The sequence below is a fragment of the Phyllostomus hastatus genome, unplaced genomic scaffold, assembly GCF_019186645.2.
Source record: "Phyllostomus hastatus isolate PE091 unplaced genomic scaffold, TTU_PhHast_1.1 phas_contig_29, whole genome shotgun sequence".
Taxonomy (NCBI): Eukaryota; Metazoa; Chordata; class Mammalia; order Chiroptera; family Phyllostomidae; genus Phyllostomus; species Phyllostomus hastatus.
In genome coordinates, this window is record NW_025333835.1 from 40,419,232 (window position 1) to 40,440,004 (window position 20,773).

At 43.9% G+C, this 20,773-nt stretch overlaps 1 protein-coding gene across 1 annotated transcript in view; it reads left to right on the forward strand.

The window, feature by feature from the left end:
* DNAJC3 (DnaJ heat shock protein family (Hsp40) member C3) overlaps positions 1-20,773 on the forward strand; it is a 45,045-nt gene that overhangs the window by 14,160 nt on the left and 10,112 nt on the right. The window contains exons 3-9 of the mRNA XM_045838952.1: positions 4,761-4,885; positions 7,927-8,001; positions 11,549-11,701; positions 13,206-13,387; positions 13,862-13,981; positions 16,851-16,956; positions 17,063-17,183. Of these exons, the coding sequence (XP_045694908.1) occupies positions 4,761-4,885; positions 7,927-8,001; positions 11,549-11,701; positions 13,206-13,387; positions 13,862-13,981; positions 16,851-16,956; positions 17,063-17,183 (882 nt within the window). The remainder of the gene's footprint in view (positions 1-4,760; positions 4,886-7,926; positions 8,002-11,548; positions 11,702-13,205; positions 13,388-13,861; positions 13,982-16,850; positions 16,957-17,062; positions 17,184-20,773) is intronic.

Here is a 20,773-nt window from a genome sequence, read left to right on the forward strand (position 1 = left end):
TCACTTTCTTTCTCTAATCCCACATTTAGCAGAAACTTTACGGGCTATGGCACGTATTGTTAAAGTAGTTTAAAATGGCGGCCTGTTTTTTCTTTAGCTTTACTGCCATACAGACATCCTTGAGCTGGCTCTTCCCCAAAATACCCAGTAAGTTATCACCGTCTTCATGGGGAGATGTGAACTGACAAAGCTGAAGTCAAGTCACTTCTCTGTGAAGTTGAGTGGAGGGCAGAAGTGCACACTGTGCGTTCACAGCCGGAGCAGCAGCGACTCTCAGACGGCACGCACCTCGCGGTTTCTGGAGGAGGCGTGGGTGGTCCGAGACGTTCGCCACCTCAGTGTGTGTAAGCCCTGCTTGTTCTCACTGACTGTAGGAAGTCCGGCTCAGATCGTAGAGGATGGCAGTCTGTGGTGAGCAGATAGTGATCGGTGGTGTGGTGTCGCGGGCCATTGATCTGTCAGGAGATGTGTACTCACCAGAAAAGAAGTGTAGATCCTCCATTTCAGGTGTCTTGTTTACCGAACATCCAGTTTCCTACGGCCACACTGGCCGCTCAGGTAACCCAGCGCGCCGGTGAGAGCCCCTGGCCGACAGGTGCGCACTGACTGCGGCAGGCCACAGAGCCAGCTGCTGCCCAGCGCACGCCCCTGGTCTCGGGTGGCGAAGCATCGTCCGTGTCCTGGTGCACTGCTTTACGCCGACTGCATACGAAGTTCATTAACTTCTTTATTAAATGTTTACTCATCCATGAAATGGATGCTACCTCCCAACATCTAAAGTTTGTGGTGTACTTTATTTCTATAACTTCATCTGTGGTCAGAAATTGCTGTCAAAGTTTCTGATAGAATTTGTTGGCTGGCAGCATAGTATCAACGAGTCATTTTTTTATTATAATGTTGCAGACATAATTTATGGTTGTGACACCCTTTCTTCCATTTTTATTTTTGAAAAATTACTTGGTGTGTTTTGAATGTTACTTGGGCATAGTGTTTTAAGATCACATTTTTACACAATAAAAGGCTTATGTATTAAAACTGCATAGTGACACAAGTAATTGTTTCTACCCTGTAGTACAGATCTGTCAGTGGTTGGGTTTGAAATTTTTTTGTATCTGGCAAATACGTATTTTTTGGCGGGGGTTTTAAGATTTAGAACTGATCTGGAAATATTCTTGATGTGCTGGAAACATTTTGACTTCAGGAAGAGTGTTGACTATTGCTTTTCAAATCGTGTTGTGAAACAGTTGCATTCATTTCAAAGTGCTGCAGTCGGACAGCAGTTTTGTTTAGAGATTATCATTAGAGACAATGCAGTGCAGGTGTGACGGTGGCCCCGCCTCTCATTCCCACAGCACCGTCTTGTGCTCCATGGGTCTGACCGGAATTGTAGGGTGTATCTGCAATTGGGTGTATCTGCAGTGGCTTAGGTGTATCTGCATGAATGACTGTCTAAAGTGGGCATGCCTGAAATGGTACGTTTCTCCGTGTGCTTGGTAAGAAAACCAGTATCATTCTTACGTAGTTGTGCTAAATCAAAAAACAAAATTCATGTTCACATTTATATGTCACTTAACATGCGCTATTTTCTCATGACATTTGAGCGTTCCTTGTGAAATGAGATGGACACTACTACTCCCATTTAGGCAGAAGGAAAGAAACAGAGTGTTCTAGTGACTTTCCAAAGGTCACATTCCAGTTCAAAAGATTGTGAACTTCTTAAGGATAGGTACTATTCTACTATTACTGCCATTATTTTTTATTTTAATACCTGGTAGTGCCCAGTTAAAGTCTGAATGAATGAAGGGGTAGAGTTGGGTGAGCTGGGAGCTGGACTGAAAACAAACTGTACCTGGGCAAGGCTGGTGTCCCATCTGCTCACACTTGTAATCAAGGCAGTCGTTTGAGCTAAGCCTCAAGGACTGAGTAGGATTTGGGCGTGTGAAGATGATGATGGCATGTGAGGTAAACACCAGGCCTTAAGTCATGTTACTCCAAGTATCTTTTATTCTTTGCTTCAGATAAATTAAGTCATGGAGAACTTTTCTTTCTTTTTTTTTAAATTAATGAATGTAAAAGTACTCCATGTTCTTTGTGAAACATTTTGAAATATATGTTCCCCTGGCACCCACCACTCTTAATTTCTGTTTCTATAAAACTGACTACTCTAGGGACCTCCTAGAAGCAGAATTCATACAACATTTGTCCTTAGGATAATAATGCCCTCAAGGCTCATCTGTGTTGAAAGGCTAAATAATAATATTTCATTGTAGGTGTATGCTACATTAGTTTCCCATCTTTGGGCCATTGTGAATAATGCTTCTGTGAACGTGACCATATAAATGTCCATTTAAACTTCACTTTCACTTCTGTTGGGTACATACCACGAAGTGGAATTGGCGGTTCATATGGTAATTGTGTGTGTAAGTTTTGAGGAACTCCCTACGGCAGCTGCACCATATTACAGTCCTCCCAGTAGTGCACACCAGCTGCCGTTTGTGCACATCCTCAGCACAATGATTTCCTCCTTCCCTCCCTCCTTCCCTGCCTTCTCATTCCTTCCTTAGTTCCTTCTTTCCTCCTAATAAATGTGAGTTGGTATCTCAGTGTGTCTTCGATTTGCATAATCTAGTGATTAGCAATGTTAAACATCTTTTCGTGTGCTTATTGGTCATTTGTGTATCTTCTTGCATGTATGGTTTCCTCTCCTGTCCCGCCTTCCCCCAGCAGTACTTCAGGTAATTTTCAGTGCCATTAACAACTGAAAACCGTAATTTTGAATAACTGTATACTGTTGTAATGAAGTGCAGAGTGGCGACCCCCTGAAAATAGGAGAAAACCCCCACCCACCCTTGGTTGGGGGAAGGGGGAAGTGGATGATTATCAGCACTTAAGACACTGTGCATAACAATGGCAAGTTGATAGGTGTACCTTTCTTGCATAGAGAGGTCTGTGCCAGGGGTGAAAGGCGTGACTTGTGACAGCGCCAGAGGAGGCGGATGCCCCTGTGTCACTGGGAACTCTTGCCCTCACTAAAGATGGCAGCCAAAAGAAGGCAAAAGAAATGGGGCAAGTGGAAAAAATGGCACATCATAGGACGGGCTGGATGTGAGGTAACAGAGGAAGTCGCAGGCCAAGCATTTAAAATGAGGGCGGGCTGAGAGGAGGAGGAGGAGGAGGAAGGCCACATGGTCAGAAAGGGTGTAGGGCGGGGTCTGGCTACCAGGTGTGGTGTGTAAGGGAAATCCATGCGGTTTGGAGTGAGAACCCACCAGGAGGTCTGGAGTAAGAAAGAGAAGGCTGTGGCAGAGCTGATGGAGCTGTGCCGGGACCTGCCTAACCCAGCACGGACTTGTGAGGGATGTTTGGATCTGAACTGTGACCAGGAACGCTGAATTACAGGACGTACGGAGAAGCCACTCTCTTGGGACGTGTGCCTCCCTGGACTCCCCCACGACCCAGTGTAACACGGCACGTGTTTCCCTGAGCCACTGCACGGAGGCTGAGAACACTGCACCCCACCTCCTGAAGGAGAGAGCTGCTGTGGGAGGATGGCAGCTGAAACCTATAAGTGCACCTTCCAGAGGGGATGGGGACCGGTTTGCACAGCCGGCTTAAGAACAGATAAAGAAATGGGGAACTTCTGGGCGTGGTTCTGGTTTATAGCCATTTGGAGAGCCAGGGAAGTGCTGGGCTTTGTCGGAGAACAAGGCTCTGAGCAGGAGTGCCCTCGCCCCCCGTGGGTTGGAACCCTGTTAATAAAAACCTGTTTCCTTCAACACTAATTGTTGGATCATGTGTCAAGGTGCCAGGTGGCCGAGCGCATCGGTTTGCTCAGTACACTGTGCTGCCATGTACGTTTCCACACGGCCGTGTTTTTCAGATGATAGGACTTTCAGGGGTAGAACTTTCAGTGGTAACTTTTATAGTGATGGACATCTGTGTGCATAGATATATTTTTTAAAGATGCATGGCTACATTTGGTCAAGATCATTTTTAACATTCTTGGTATCTACATATTTCAAAGTTGCTTTTTGGAAGGATTGTTTAGCGGCATGAGGTTTGATTCTAGTTGAATTTACTCCTTCCCCACTTCGTAGGTGCCGAGCAGAGTAGAATTAGCTCCAACATCTTTCTCATCCATCTGCTCTCCTTTGTCAGATATTTTTGACCTCTCCATCCTTGCTCTTTAGACTCGCTTGCACTTCAGTCTTCTTCTTGGTCTAAGGCTTATACCTGCATTTCCTCAGGTATAATTCTTGTTGGAGTTTGTAAGGGAGCAGAGACTGCACATTCAATATGTCAATTTACTGGAAGTCTGTAATTTTCTAAAATCCTGTGAAAAGGTGTATAATACACATTTTCAGTCAGTATTTCACTTAAGAACATTTCAATAAAAAGTTATGACATAAGTATAGTTAGTATTTCAGACCAGAGGTGGTGAACTTTCTCTCTGAAGGGCCAGATAATAAACATTTTAGGCTCTGTTTTATATTTTTCCATTTTTGACAAATCTTTAAAAATGTAAAAAAAACATTCTTTACTTGAAGTCTGTGGATTGGATTTGGCTCGAGGCCGCCGTTGGCTGACGCCTGGTCTGGATTCATTTGCGGTGATCTTGTTCAGCAACACGACTGACGGTTGAGGAAGAAATTCTTTTCTTAATTAGCCTTCCTTAATAGAGTAGCAAACTCTGATTATTCAGGTGATTAGGTTTTTAAAATAAACTACAGAGAGCTAATATTTATTATCTTAATTTGCAGACGGTGACCCCGATAACTATGTCGCGTACTACCGGAGGGCCACGGTCTTTCTGGCCATGGGCAAGTCGAAGGCCGCACTCCCTGACCTGACTAAAGTGATCGAACTGAAGGTGGACTTCACTGCGGTAAGGGCACTAAGCTTTCTTTAAAGGGGAGTTTGAGGGAGCTTTGAAGAGGTCATTTGTTTCTCACGGTGCTGACTGGCACGCTGGGCATAGCTGGAGGCTGTGAACGCCAGCCACTGTGGTGTGGTGGACAGGGCAACTAGAGACCTCCAAAGTCCTTGGCCTGAAAGGTCCGTATGAAAGAGGAACAGTGGGTGCACTAGATAATTTTTAGAATCTTCAGGGTGATACTCATCTGTCATTTAGAAAGACCTCCGTGTGGAGGTTGGAGTGTAGGGCAAGAAGTGAGGCTGATAAATAAGTTGAGTAAGTGGCTGTTAAGTGAAAAGGCTGGCTGTCCAGTAACTAACAACAGTTTGTAACTGACAACAGTTAGTCTGGAGCCGGAACAAGAAAGAAGAGGGGGTAACGCAGCTAGGCGGTGGTTGGTGGTGAGGATACAGTGCCGGCTTAGACAGGAGCCTCTCCTGAAACCAACATGCAGGCCTCGGAAGTGGAGGGTTGGTGGGTCAGTGTAATGGCTTAAGATAACAGGACCAGTTAGATGATTTCAAAATTAATTTGGTAACTCATTTATTGATTATACCCTGCCATATTCCAAAAAGAATTTGAGATAACTAATTAGATATGGGTGAATGTTTGGTTTGAAATATTATATTATTTCAAGATGGAATTCCCAGGTATCTAATTTTCTTTATTTATACAGCTAAGCACAGCCTTTGACAAAGGTTAAGTAACTCATTATCCTAGTGTTATAGTAGCTCTTAGCTGGTTGAAGTAGCTTTAGTAATGCTTTTTATGTGTATTGATGCACTTAACAGAGGACTAGGGAAATTTTCTGTATCATAAAAGGAATATATAAGTTGTAGTGGAATATCTATGTGGTTTCTCTTAATATTTTTTAAACGTTTCAATTACAGTTGACGTACAATATTATGTTAGTTTCAAGTGCACAACACAGTGATGGGACGTTTGTGCACCTTACAGAGGGTGCACCCCGATGAGTCTAGTGCCCGTCTGACACCCTCCTTGGTGGTTACAGTATCACTCACTCCGTTCCCTACGATTTACTCTGGTTCCCTGTGCTGTCCTTCACGTCCCCCTGATTTGGCAACTGGCCGTTTCCACTTCTCAGTCCCTTTCACCTTTTTCACCCTTTCCCCTGAACACCCTCCCATTAGGGAGCCATGAACTGTTCTCTGTATCTACGAGTTTATTTTGTTTATTTTATTTTTTTAGATTTCCCCTGTCAGTGAAATCAAATGGTATTTGTCTTTTTCTGACTTTTTCCACTTAACATGGTACCCTCTAGGCCCACTCATGTTGTCACAGATGGCAGTATTTCATTCTTTTTCATGGCGGAGGGATACTCCAGTGCAGCTGTAAATGAGTACCAAGTCTTCTTTGTCTGTTCACCCATCAGTGGACGCTTACACTGCTTCCATATCTTGGCCATTGTGAATAACGATGCAATGAATGTAGGGGTGCATATATGTTTTCAAAATAGTGTTTTGGATTTCTTTAAACACTAAAAGTGGGATTGCTGGGTCATATGGTAGTTGTATTTATGTTGTTTTCCATAATGGCTGTGCCATTTCACCATCCCACCAACAGTGCACGAGGGTTTCCTTTTTTTCCCATCCTCACTGACACTTGTTCATGGATTTATGGATGATGGCCATTCTGACAGGTGTCAGGTGACACCTCATCGGGGCTTTAATTTGTGTTTCCTGATGATTGATGATGGTGAGCATCTCCTCATGTGGTTGACCATCTGTATGTCCTGTTTGGAGAAGTTGTTTGAGTTCCTTACATATTTTGGATATAAATCTCTTAGCATATCTCCCACTCAGTAGGTTGTTTTATATTTTGATGATGGTTTCCTTTGATGTGCAGAACCTTTTAAGTTCAATGTAGTTCTGTTTGTTTGTTTTCTTTTGTTTCCCTTGCTCAAGGAGCCGGATCCAAAAAATTCTTGCTATGAGCGATGTCAAAGAGTTTACTGCCTGTGTTTTCTTTCAGGAGTTTTATGGTTTCAGGTCTTGATCCCTCTCATGCATTTTATTGAATAAGGAACATGAAAAACAGAATGGTTATATGGTTACTCACCACTGATGCACACGGGTCACGGATGGGCATTTTGGGGACACGATGGGACGCAGAACACTAAACACAGTGTCCGAAAAGCACGGGCAGGTCCACATACTGCAGAGTGTCGGTGGTTCCCCTCTCGGGTGTTGGCTGACCGGGCGCTCTGGCTCCCTGCTGCTCCAACTCAGCATCACGGGGGAGTACTGCACCACGTATTGCTGTCCCGGGAAAAGATCAAAATTCAGAAGTCAAAGTGTGGTCTCTAATAATGCGTATCACTTTTGCACCATTGCAGAGCCAAAAAATTCTAAGTTGAGCCGTCTTAAGTTGGTCACCATCCATATATTCTCGGGCCTGCAAGCATCACCACTGTCCAGTTCCAGCACATGTTTTACTCAAAAAGAAACCCTGCACTTGTTAACAGTCCTTCCCGTATCTTCTCTAGCCCCTGGCAGCCACTTATTTTTCTGTCTCTGTGGGTTTTGTATATTTCACGTAAGTGACACCATAAAACATGTGGCCTTTTGTGTTTTTTCACTTAGCATAGTGTTTTCCAGGTTCGTGCTGCAGCACGTGCCAGCACTTAATTCCGTTTTACGGCTGGACAGTGATCCCACTGCCTGGACACGTCACGTGTGCTCACTGGTTTCTGAGTTGATGGAATCTGGGTTATTTCCGCTTTTTGGCTCTTGTCTGAACATTCATGCACAAGATTTTGTGTGGACATGTTTTCAAGTTTTTTGGGTGTATTAAAAAGTACTCTTAAGGAAATATACTTTATCAAAAACTATACATATTCATTGATTCCAGGAAGTTTTCTTAGAGTGCCAAGTCAAATACGCATTGGAAATAAAGATTTCATTAATACTGTATTAGCATAATTTTATTCTGTGTGTTTAAAGAAAATTTAGAAATGCATTGTTCTCAGAACATCCTTTTTTTTTTTCTAGGCAAGATTACAGAGAGGTCACTTATTATTGAAACAAGGAAAACTTGATGAAGCAGAAGATGATTTTAAAAAAGTGGTAAGTTCAATTTATATTTGGTTCTGTGAACATGTTATTTTGAGTGAACATACTAGATTTGTATTTTATAAGAAGACATTCATTTTTTTAAAAAGATTTTTTATTCAGTTTTAGAGAGAGGGGAGGGAGGGAGAAAGGGAGGGAGAGAAATACTGATGTGTAAGAGATATATCGTTTGGTTGCCTCTTTCATGCCCCCGGCTGGGGACCTGGCCCGCAACCCAGGCATGTGCCCTGACTGGGAATCGAACCTGTGACCTTTTGGTTCACAGGCTGGCACTCAATCCGCTCAGCCACATCATCGAAGGTGGAAGATATTTAATAATAATTTTATAGCTAAAAGGGGAAAAATCACTTGATTAGTGTATGTAAGAGTCACAGTTTGTGAATTAATATTTAGTGGCTGACATCAAAGAACCATTTTAGTAGATGATAGGTGCAGTCTGTGGAATACATACATAACCCTAACTCAGTGTGTGTAGTGCACATTCTCTGTTTTGTCTTCTGTGAGAAGCTGGAGATGCCAGCTGAGCTCGTCTCCACTCCTCAGGGTGTAGGTGGTATTATCCCCTTTTTGGTTGGTCAAGACAATGCCCATAATATACAGATAATAAGTGTTAAAGTCAGGATTCGGGCTTAGTTTTTTTCCATTTAGACTTTATTTTAACGTATTAATAACATGAACTCTCTTTGGAAATATTCACAACCTAGCCATTGAGAGACGGTAAAACTATTTTACTAGTTATCTATTGCTGCGTAACAAATTGCCCAAAGTTAGCAGCTTACAGCAACATGCATTTATGATCTTACAGTTCGTGGGGTCAGGAACTGGGCAGGTGTAGCTGGACCCTTCACTCCAGATCTCCCACAGGCCACAGTCAAGGTGTCAGACAGGGCTGCAGTGCAGTCTGGAGGCTGGGCGGGGGAGGAACTGCTTGCAAACTCACCTGGGTGCTGGCCGGATTTAGCTCCTCTCGAGCTGTTAGACTGAGGCCTCAGGTTTTTTCCTTGAGCTGTTGGCCAGAGGCTCCCTTTGGTTCCCTCTTACGTGGGCCTCTCCATGAAGCATCTCACTGCCTGGCAGGTTGAGTCCGTAGAGCGGACAAGTGAGAAGGCAAAGGCTGGCACAGAGAGAGAGAGGAAGGGAAGGAGGGGAGATACCGATCTCTCAAGACGGAAGTTACGGTGTTGTGTACCTAGTTGAGGAAGTGACGTCCTTTCACCTCTGTCACATTCTGTTTGTTAAAAGGAGTTACAGTTTCTTCCCAGACCCAAGGGGAGGGGATCACACAAAGGCATGAATTCCAGGAGGTGGGGATCATTTGGGCGATCTTAGAAGTCTTCCCTCTACAACTACCAATCCACTGTTTTCATTTGAGGTCTCAGAAACAGGGGTTTATTTAGAGCAGATGAGCGAATGGCTTGCCTCTCTCCCCCAGCCCTCATCCCATGGCTATTAGGGTTTTGATCTGAAAGCCCAGCAAATGGTAAGAAACAAGAAGTAAACTATTGTCATGGTTAGGGGTTTGGCTGGAAGGGTCAGAAATGTAAAACAGTAAAGAAGAGAAGGGAGGTCAAGGAACACGGAACAAGGATGGAGGGAAACACCAGCAGGTCCCGCCTCCACGTGTGAACGAACGCCCCGGAATGTAAGAGGGCAGCTGGGAGGAGTCTGCGGCCTCGTAGTGAGGGCGGAAATCTTCATCTCACATAACCCTCTTTGAGGCTCCCCAGGGTCGTACGTCAGTCCTTAGCTTGTTTCACAGATTCCTTTCTTACCTCCTTAGAGAGACCCCTTCCCTCCCTCCCTGGCTGCCTCCCAGTCCCAGAGAGGCCTAGGTGACTTGCACTCACCCCACTTTCCTATTCCCATTGTCTGAGCGTGGAGTGAGGCCAAGCCGCCATCCTCGACCTCAAGACTGAGGGCGGTCCCCTCCCTCACCCTCCAACATGAAGAACCACCACGTGGCAGAGACCAACGGCTCACCTTTCAGAGGAAGATGCACATTCCATCCCAAGAGGCAGTCCCTAACTCACTGCAGCACTCTGTCCAAAAGGGGGCGCTAGTGTACATGCAGAAAACAAGTTACTGGTAGACTTCCCCTTGCACGGAAAGCAGAGTGCAGCCCACAGACGTTTGCACTCCTTCCACTGCGAGCTGCCAGAAGTACTCAAGACCAGCCCAAGGATGATGAGACAGTCACAGACAAGCATTCCATGGCCCTAACGCAACTGCCTTCCGCGGGGCAAGTCAGTCACGCAGGGACAGCCACCCCGCGAGCAAGCCGAGGTGACCAGGTTCTTCCCACCTACCTGGGACTGCTTGGAGTCGCCTGTTCCTTCAAAAGCCAGGGGTCACACGGACAAATGGGATACCCAGAGTGTCCTGAAAACAAATGGGGACCTGTAGAGCCCCTGCCAAGTGGTGGTAATGTGAAGGTGTTTCCTTTGGAGTGCCGTCTCCTGCCAGCTGGACATGGGGTGTTTTAGAAGCACGAATCCACTTAAAGGGGAAGCAGTGTGACTGGTCCATTGAAAGAGAGATATTTCTAGAAAAAAATCTATTGTCTGTACCGTACCCAAAGTTGAAACCCATCAACTACAATTCCCATCTTAATAAGAATATTAGATTTCAGGAATTATTACATATAAACTGTAATCTTAAAGAAAAAAGTTAAAAAAAAAGTAGTTTTTTAATGTAGGCACTCAATTTTCTGAGCCATTACGCTTAAGGTTTTCCACCTGGAGGGGGCACTGTTGGGAGGCACGGTGCGGGAGGCCGGGGCGGGGGTGGGCTGTGAGCAGGCGCAGCAGGGTCTCGCTGCGGTGACAGAGACTGTCAGACTGTGGTGATGGCTGCGTAAGTTTGTTAAAAATCACAGAATCGCACGCTCAAAATGAGTGCATCTTTGGTGTATAAATTATACCTAGATAATGTTATTAAAAAAGACAAAGTATACATCTGTTAAAACCATATCGTAAGTCTTTAAAATAATGGTATTACTCTCTTATTTTACCCTGTAAATTCTTCCTTATCACATTGTAGCCCCTCCGACATCAAATCTTTTTCTGTCTTATAACCTCTAAGAAAACCTTCTTTTTCATTTTTCCTGTGCTTTTAATTATTTTGGTAAAAAATTATTTTGTACTTAAAATACTTAGAAATTTAACTAGAAGGCAAAATACATAAAGCTCAAGTTATTTTCTCTAGTTGCACGTGAGAAAGTGAGAAAGGTGTGTCCTCCTTACTTCTTCTTCTCCACTCTTTCACATCCCTAAACACGGTCCCTTTCCCGTCAGTGTGGGGCTGGGTCTTCGGCTGCAGCTGCGCCGCTCGCTCCTGCGCACCACGCTGGTGGGAGGTGCCCCTGCTGCTGCTTCCTGCTGAGGCGGCAGCAGGAGCGCGTCAGCGGACAAGCCAGTGTTGCCTGTGTCGCCACCCTTTTCTCCCAGTGAACCTGAGTATTGGGATTGGTCAGATCGCTGTGTATACTACGGGTGTTAGACCTAAGAGATTGAAAACCCTGTTTAATTTATTATTCTTATAGCTCAAATCTAATCCAAGTGAAAATGAAGAAAAGGAAGCCCAATCCCAACTTATAAAATCTGATGAGATGCAGCGTTTGCGCGCACATGCCCTTGATGCTTTTGAAAACTCGGATTATATTGCTGCTATAACCTTCCTTGATAAGATTTTAGAGGTGAGTTTATTTGATATTGCAGCTGACAAGCTTAACGTGTACTGCTTTTTACTGTAAGGCATGACTGTACACTTCAATATGTCATGTACCACAGGAATCCTAGACAGCTGAACATCAGACCGGTCCTAGTGTATATAGCTCTGAAGTGAAAGATGGTGTTTATATGGGACAAAATTTGGACCTGAGGTTTTCAGTAAATGGAATAAGTGTGCTGTGGGATGGGAGTTACGTAGTTTTACACATTGCTTGCTTTAGTTCTGTTTGACTTTACATTATTTTGGGGTGCGGGTGTAGAAAACTCTAGAGGTTCAACAATGGGGTAGAAGGTGAAAGCTGGTTAAGAAGAAGGAAAACTAACGTCTGGGAGGACAGAGGCGTGGTGAGAGTGTGGGACGTGTGGAGTGGGGAAGGCAGGTGAGGAGTGCCGGGCCCAGCCGGTTCTGGGCTGGGGCAGCGGGCTGCGGTCTCCTCGCCTCCAAGGACTTAGTGACGGGTGGCTTCGGAAGGGAGTCGACTGCCCTTCCAGTGAAAGCAGTCGTAATTCAGTTTATTCATCATTCTCATAGCGCTCTGACATACAGTTTCATTTAACCTTGGCAGCAAACTCGTGGTGTATGTAGAATGGGCACTTCGATAATTTTCAGAGGAAATTATTATGAGACCCAGTGGAATTCACGTTTTACTAAATTATTTTGTAAATGTTTCAAGGAAAAATAAGAGTTATAATTTTTATCTTCCAGCATTTAGACTATTCATTTTGACCTAGCTTATTGTTCATCATATTTAACTTAATGTCCAGTGTTGATTTTGATCTCTTAATATACGCGAGAAGTTGATATGACTCCAGAACAGCCTCATTGGTGAGCCTCTTGGCTTACGTTTTGAGGAATACCTGTGTACTTACTAAACATTGTAAACTTTTCAATGAAACAGAGATGATGAAGCCTCAACCTTGTCACACTGTTTTCCTCTTTTTTCTTTTTGTGATAGGAGGGTTTAATTTCAAGGAGATGACTTTTACAAAAGAGAATTTTATTTAGTTATTAGTAGAGTAAAAATACTTTGCAAATTTAGAACCAAGATTTTATTTTTTGACAGTAGAAATTAGAATTGTTGACTAAGTACAAAAATCTGATTACAGAATATTCTCTTCAAACTCAAAGATGCTTCACCGAGAACAGCCTTCTGACAGTAAATGCCATGTGCCCTTATTTTTACAGTTTTACAGTTATGTAATTGAAGGGGGTAGGAAAGGGTTTTGTTGGAATATATATCCCTTCCCCCTTAAGAATTTATAGTATTCTTGGAGAAATTATTTTATTACATCTAATTATTTTTGCACATCTATCATATCTTTTTAAATGCTATTGACCATATAGAAGTTACCACACTAATTGAGGATATTTTATGTTGATAAATAAGCAGGTAAAATATGTGAGATGCAAGTATAAACGTGCATAATTTACTGTCTCTTTCTTAAAGTCTCGTTCTGTTGTTTCCCAAGGTCTGTGTTTGGGATGCCGAGCTGCGGGAGCTTCGAGCCGAGTGTTTCATAAAAGAAGGGGAACCTAGGAAAGCGATAAGTGACTTAAAAGCTGCGTCAAAACTGAAGAATGACAATACCGAGGCTTTTTATAAAATCAGCACCCTGTACTATCAACTGGGAGACCACGAGCTGTCACTCAGGTCAGTTCTAGTGACACCCGTCTCCTCACCTTTTTACTGTGGCACTGAGATAATCATCCCGTTTCTTTTTAATTTTAAAGTAATAAAATCATGGTTAAGACTGTTTTTGTTTTTTTATTATCTATATATTTTATGTTTATATCCTATCGTCTATTTATACATTTTAAGTTATTCTACTTCCACAGTTTATTTTCATGAATTATGTGTATTAAAATAAAGGTGGGTATCATATTTGTAGAAGCGACATGAAGCATTTAATGTATAACTACTTAAATCATTTTAATTTGAACTAGTAAGTGTGGGCCTGGTATAATACCAAATATAAAAATATATGGTAAATTATTAAGCCCGTATGTTTTAATCGTTACAGACAAAAAATATACTTTTTATTGTGTTTTCTGTATTTAATATGGAAGAGTACTCATTGATTTTTTTTTTGACTTGGAATATTTTCCTCTTTAAATGCATGAGCAGTGAAGTTCGTGAGTGTCTTAAACTTGACCAGGATCATAAGAGGTGTTTTGCGCACTACAAACAAGTGAAGAAACTCAATAAGCTGATCGAGTCAGCTGAAGAGCTCATCAGAGAGGGCAGGTAAGAGCACGCTTGTCTAGGCCATCGAGCCTTCCCTCATCGGCTGCCTGCTCTTCTGCTCCTTAGCAATGGAGGATGGCGTATCGTGGATAGCACTTAACAGAACGACCACAACTGTACTTTGTAAAAGTCAGCCAGAGTATAGGTGATAGTAACCGCATAGTCTTCTTACCAGGTTTATTCCTAGTTCACCAAATGCGCATTGAGCATCTCCTTTATCAGGTACCGGCTGTGCGCTGGGGTTGCAGAAGTGCATGCATGTGACTGTAGTTTTGGGTTTTCAGAAGCTTCCAGTGTCGTGAGGGAGACAGACATGCACACTGATTGATTAGTAAAAGGGGGTGTGGTCTGTAGAGCGAGAGAGACGCTAAGAGTGTACAGAGATCCCGCCACTGTGTGGGGTTCTGAGCTAACAGTTCTTTTGTTGTAGTACCTGGAAAATAGGTACCTCTTTCTGGCCTCTGTGATTCCTACAGAGAAATCCACTGTCATTTTAACTGTTTTTTCCTCCTAAAAATAGGTATCATTTTCCTCTGACTACTTACAGGAATTGTTTTCCTTGTCTTTAGCATTTGTAAGTTTAATTATGATGTGTCTCCGTGTGCATTTCCTTATGTTTATCCTTTTGGGAGTTACTTAGTTTCTAGAATATGTAGGTTTATATCTTGCCAAACTTGGGAGGTTCCCAGCTAATAGATTTCGGAGTCCTTTTCCAGCCCTTTGCTCTCTGTCCTTTGCTGCTTAGACCCTGACTGACACAAATGTTGAATCTTTGTTTCAGCCCCACAGGTTCCTGGGCTCGCTCATTTTTGTCAGTTTATCTTCTCTGTCACGGTTTGGTCCTGGTTGCAGTGCACGGATTGCTTCCTGAGTCCTTCAGCCAGGGGCTGAGCACAAGCAGGGAGCTTGTTGATTTTGGTTTTCCTGTTTTTCAGTTCTGAAAATTCCGTTTGGTTGTTCTTCTGTGTCTTCTGTTTCCTTTTTGAGAGTTTGTGTCTTTGTTGAGGCATTTTTGTTTGTTCGCTTTTAGCGTGTTTGTCATTGCTGCTTTTCTCTCGGCCGCTGTAAAGTTGTCATCAGGTGTCGTGACATGTCTGCCCTCTCGGTGCTGGAATTCGCCTCACTCCGTTTGAGATCTGTTCCTGATACGATGAGTGGGTTTTAATGGAACCCTGGCCATTTTCATTTTATAAGAATGTTTTTATATGAAAATCTAAAAGGGGGTTTTTTGGACATTGCTCCAGCAAAATGGCATGGGGCAGGTGGGGGTACAAGTGTCCCCCTCGGCCTTCAGCAGTGCTCCAGGTGCCAGAGGCTCCCTGGTGCCGCCAGGTGCAGGCGAGAGTTCGGGGGCTCGTTTCCAGCTGGCGGGGTGGGAGGGGTGGGGGCGGGGAGGCCCTGGCTCCCCATGGCCACATGGTCACTGTGGCCTAACCAGGGGCGGAGTCCGGGCTCTGGGGGTGGGCCCGCACGGTGGTTGGCGCGGGGCCATAGTTTCCTCCTGAGTCTGGCTGGCGTTGAGCCATCATTGTCCAAGGCTTTCTGTCCTGCTGTGGCCGGTCAGGCTCAGCTGGAGAACGTCACCCTGCAGACGGAAAGGTGTTGTGGGTTCTGTCCCGGGTCGGCTGGGAGGCACCCGATCGGTGTTTTCCACTTCAGTGTGTCCTTCCCTCTCTCTCTCCCTCCCTGCCCTCTCTGAAATCAGTAAGCTTGTCCTCGGTCGAGGATTCAAAATAAAGTTTCTGTCTTGCTAATAAGCTGCTCTTTCCATGTCTTTTGGCTTGGGACAGCAGGCTTCTGCTTTTTGTTTGTTTGGGGTTGTGTGCACGTGTGTGTGTTTGTGCCCACGGGCGACTCTGGGTCGCTGGCTCCCTCCGCGCTGAGTCTGGGGCACAGGAGGCAGAAGCGAACCAGGGAGCTCACCGCCCCGGTTTCCCGCGGGTCCGGGGCTCTGGCTGGTCTGCCCTCTTGCCCTTTCCGAGTCTTCCCGCTTTTTAGAAAGTATTTAATGTCTAGGATATTTGTTTGTGCCTAGATAGACAAGTTGGGGAAAGTACATTTATCCCACCTTCCCAGAAGTGAGCCTTTTTTTAATCCAGTATTTTTCTAGTTGAACTTTAATTTGAGCTAATTGTCGTATCACATGCGGTTGCAAGAAGTAAAGCAAGGTCTCACATACTCTGTGCAGTTTCCTGCAGTTGTTCCACCTTCGTGGAACATACATCAGATAACGTAGCATACTGTTCCCAGAGTATTGCAGTCTTCAGTTTAAATGCTGCCTTTTAGTTTGGTGTTACTGAGGGAAGTAACTTAGTGTCTAACACGGCTATTACTTTGCAATCGTTTTTAAAATGCTGAAATAGCTTTTTTGTTGTTCCTAAAAGCTTCTATAGATAAGAATTTAAACACGTTCCTTCTGCAAGGAAGTACATTGTACTTAGTGGTGAACACTACCATTCATTATATAAAATAGCATGTATGTGATGGGCTCCGTTATTTCATGGAAGTTAGAGTGACCAGAACGTGAAACTTTATTTCTGCTCTGCTGAACGTGCTCCGTGGAAGTCAGACTTGAATGAGTTCTGCTCAGTGTCAAAATCACGAGCATTTTTCTGTAAAGGAATCATCAGGTGGTTTGATACTCACAGGTATGCTCTGATTTCTCCTTTTCGGTGGTCATGTGTTTTGTCTCCTAACTCTTAATTGCAGACGGTATGTTTCTTGCTGCTGTAGTAAGGTAAAAGCAGCATTTGGAAGCACATGCTCATTCAGGTAAACTGCTTAAGCAACATAAAGCAACGAACAGAGGGATTTCCCTCCGGCTCTGGAAGTAGAATTTGTCGCTCACCCTGATTTATTCCTCTTACAGATACACAGACGCGGCCAGCAAATACGAATCCGTCATGAAGCTGGAGCCTGGAGTTCCAGAATACACAGTTCGCTCAAAAGAAAGGATCTGCCACTGCTTCTCGAAGGTAACGGGTGACCCCTTCCCAGAAATCATTTCCATTCTTGCTGGAAACGTAAAGACTTAGCACGTGGCACAGAGACCAGAAACCGCTTCCCCACGTCTGCTTCCAGGACGCGAAGCCTGTGGAGGCCATTCGGGTGTGCTCGGAGGTTCTGCAGGCGGAGCCCGACAACGGGAACGCCCTGAAGGACCGCGCGGAGGCCTACCTCATCGAGGAGATGTATGATGAAGGTCAGTCCGCACGCAGTCGGCTTCTCGGCGTCTGCGTGCTGATGTGCGTGAAAATGAGCACACGGTTGAGATCCTGTTGTTCAGAACGGGTTTACCAGATACCAGGACCTGCTGATAATTTTAGAAAAACCGGCAGGAACTTCAAAGTTATTCTTCCTTCGTAGAACTTGAAAGGTATATACCATCTAAGGAGAAAGTTTTGTTGAAACCAGTTCAGTGACACTTAAAACTTTCAGTGTTTCTTTTAGACAAGCGTGAAAAGATGAGTAACAATAGAAAATTTAAATTATAGATATTATCTCATCCTGTTGTAATCAGTTAATTTTGAATTTATCTTTCAGACTTTTTCTATACATACTCTTTATTCTATATATTAGAACACACATACGCATATATAGTATACATTACACATACTGCATATATATTTATGTCATATATTTCTAAATAGAAAATGATCTGTGACTCCTAACCTATTTAATAACATTAGGGTAGCTGCTTATCCTACGCTATTCAAGTTGAAGTCACAGAAAGAGTTTTCTGTTAGATGTTGTTGTAAGGACCTTGAATGGCAGTGCCCTATTTTTGCAAGATAACTAAGGCATATACAGTAATATACATGTTCTGAGAGCTAGACTTTTTCATGTGACAACATGCTATAAGCATGTAAGTGTGCTAGTTTTTAAAAGAAGCAAGCCTTACTGCCCTTATTGCAAAGTTTTCATTTCAAATTAGGTACATCATTTTAAATTGAAAACAGTATTTTTCTTGCGAAACTTAATCTGTGGTACTCTTTTTTGTTTTTTCAATGAGGTGCTGAATATTTATTTAATAAAAGAGTATGGCCATTAAAATAATATGTATTATATTTGAATGCCATGCAAAAATAGGCATTTAAGAGTAATCATGGATAAAATTTTAAATGCAGTAAAAATGCATCTATAACATAATAAAACATTTTAAAAAGGAGATAACTACACTTTTAATTATGAAAGGTTCATGGTAGGTTTTTTTTCCTAAGGCAAACTGATCATTCACTTTTTTCCTGCTTTTCACAATTTGACAAGAATCTTGCTCCTAACTGGTTGCCGGGGAGTGACAGTAACTCTGGTCATTGCTCTTCGGGGGGCATTTCTACGGTGTCGTCTCTGAAGTGTCTGACTGAGGCTTGAAGCGCGTGCAGTCAGCACGACAGGCGTCACTGGCCATGAGAACGCCGCAGTAGAGCAGGCCCTCTGCGCGGAGCAGCCGCTGGCACCACGGTCCTTTCCACCCTCCAGCTGCGGTGCGTGCTCGGGGAGACGGACATGCTCCCGACGCACCCTCTCTAAGCTGTGGGGGCGCTCCGTCAGGAGCTCCGTCGTCGCCTGTGTGTGTGCGCGGGCCCTCGGCTCTGGCTGGGGACTCAGAGACGCCGCAAAACACAAAACGTGGCTGTTAAAATAAGGTTAAATCTCGTGGGCTGCCGAATGTAATTGGAACAATGCCTTTGTGAATGTCACACTGACTTTTTTAAGGAAAACTTCAGAGCTTAATTCTTGAAAAAAAGATGCTTAAATTAACTTAATAGAATAGATGTCTTTGAAAATGTCTTTTTCCTTTAAAGATTTCTTTTAAATAGGAGTTTCTTTGTATTTGAGAGGAGGGCTTAGATTATACACTAGGACTATTTCTGAATGAATAGTTTTACAAGAGTAAAATGGTTGAGTCACAAGTATGGAAATTAAGCATCGTCCTGGAGTGAGAATGGGTTGGTAGGTCTTTAAATTTGGGGACTAGAGAGGAAGCCTGCATCGTTGAAACCGAAAGGTATTCTTTGACTTGTCTGGGTTTGAATCAGAGGTTTAGTAAATGTGAGTAATAATCATACTCAATTCAGCTAAATAATAATGTGGAGATCCTTAGTTAAACTCTAAAGGCTTTCCATATTGTTAGCTCCTTTTACCTTTTTAAAAATCAGCAATGTGAAATGATAGTAGGTGTATAATGAATAAAGAAAAAATATGCTTAGATTAGTGCGTCATGGAACATGGTGATTTATTAGTTTGGGGCGTATAGTAGGATCGTTGGGGAAGACAGTGGGGGATTCCACTCCTCCGGAGGCAAGCAGAGAGCAAGAGATGGTTGTGCGAGGGTGCCGCTGAGGCGGCTCTTCGGCCCTGTGAGTCCTTCTAGTAGTTTCTGGGAGGAGCACACTGGCCCTGAAGCAATATTGGACAGTTGGCAGAGTTCCCTTGAACACAGGGTGATTCAAGTGTCCTCCTGATATAGCAGTTATGTTGGCTGGAACTCAAGCTACGCGGGACCTGTGTCTGTGTTACTAACTGATACATCTCTGGCCCTGTGTCTGGCTCGTAGGCAGGCACTCACATAGTTGCTGAGTGAATGAATGTCGCCAAGGAATGAGGTCACAGTGAAAAGAGTATGGAATTTAGAATTAGCCCTGATTTGAGGCTAGCTTTGCCATTTATTTTTATTTTTAATTGTGGTAAAATACACGTGAAATTCATTGTATTGATGTTTAAGGGTACCGGTCAGTAGTGTTAAGTATATTCACATCGCTGTGCATCCAGGCTCCAGGGCTTTCGTCTGGAAAAACCGAACTCCACGCCTACCAAACTCCATTCCCAGTGAACGTTTGCCTTGCCCCCTCCCAGGCCCTGGCAGCCTGCACTTCGCCTTCTGTGTCTGTGAAGTGACTATTCTACACAGGTCTTAGAAGGGGAGTGACACGGAATTTCTTTTTGTGGCTGGCTTATTTCACTCAGTGTGATGTCCTCAAGGTTCATCCATGCTGTAGGACGTGTCGGGACTCCTTCCTTTTTAAGGCTGAACAGTGTTCCACTGTATGTGTATGATTTGTCTGTGTGTATACAATTCTCTGATGGACATACTTCCATCTTTTGTCTGTCACGAATAACGCTACCCTGAACACGAGTGTACAAATACCTGCCTATGCAAGGCTGTCCTTTAAATTCTCCCGGGTACATATGTGGGAGTGGGATTGCTGCACCACGCCGCACTTCTGGCTTTGTAGTTTCCCAGGAGCCACTACACTGACTTTTTGTAATGATTCCCACCAGCAGTACTGAAAGGGTTCCAGTATTTCCCATCCTTGCCAACATGTGGAGGTGGAGTTTTCCGTTTTCTTCTTTTTTTTTGATAGAAGCCATTCTTAAGAGTGTGAAGTGATACCTTATTGTGGTTTTGATTTGCATTTTCCTAAAGCTGATGCTGAGCATCTGTTCACATACTTGTTGGCCATTTGCATGTCGTCTTTGGAGTATGCCACTCATTTCTGCTGTGTGGTCTCAATCACCCTCGCCCGTTATGCTTCGCTTTCCCTGTCTGTGCGATCGGAGTGAGAACAGATGCTGACGGTGCCCGCGTGCAGCTGATGAATGTGTGTCCTGAGCACGTCCAGGGGAGGCCAGGCCAGGCTGCGGTGTTCAGTAGGCTAGGGTAGGAGATGCATATCTGGCTTCTGACACTTTCAGTCCACAGTGGGTTTACTGGGGTGTGACCCCATTGTAAGAGAAGGAGCACCTGTATGTGGAGTTTTCTTCAGTTTGGTGACACTGCTGCTGCTATTC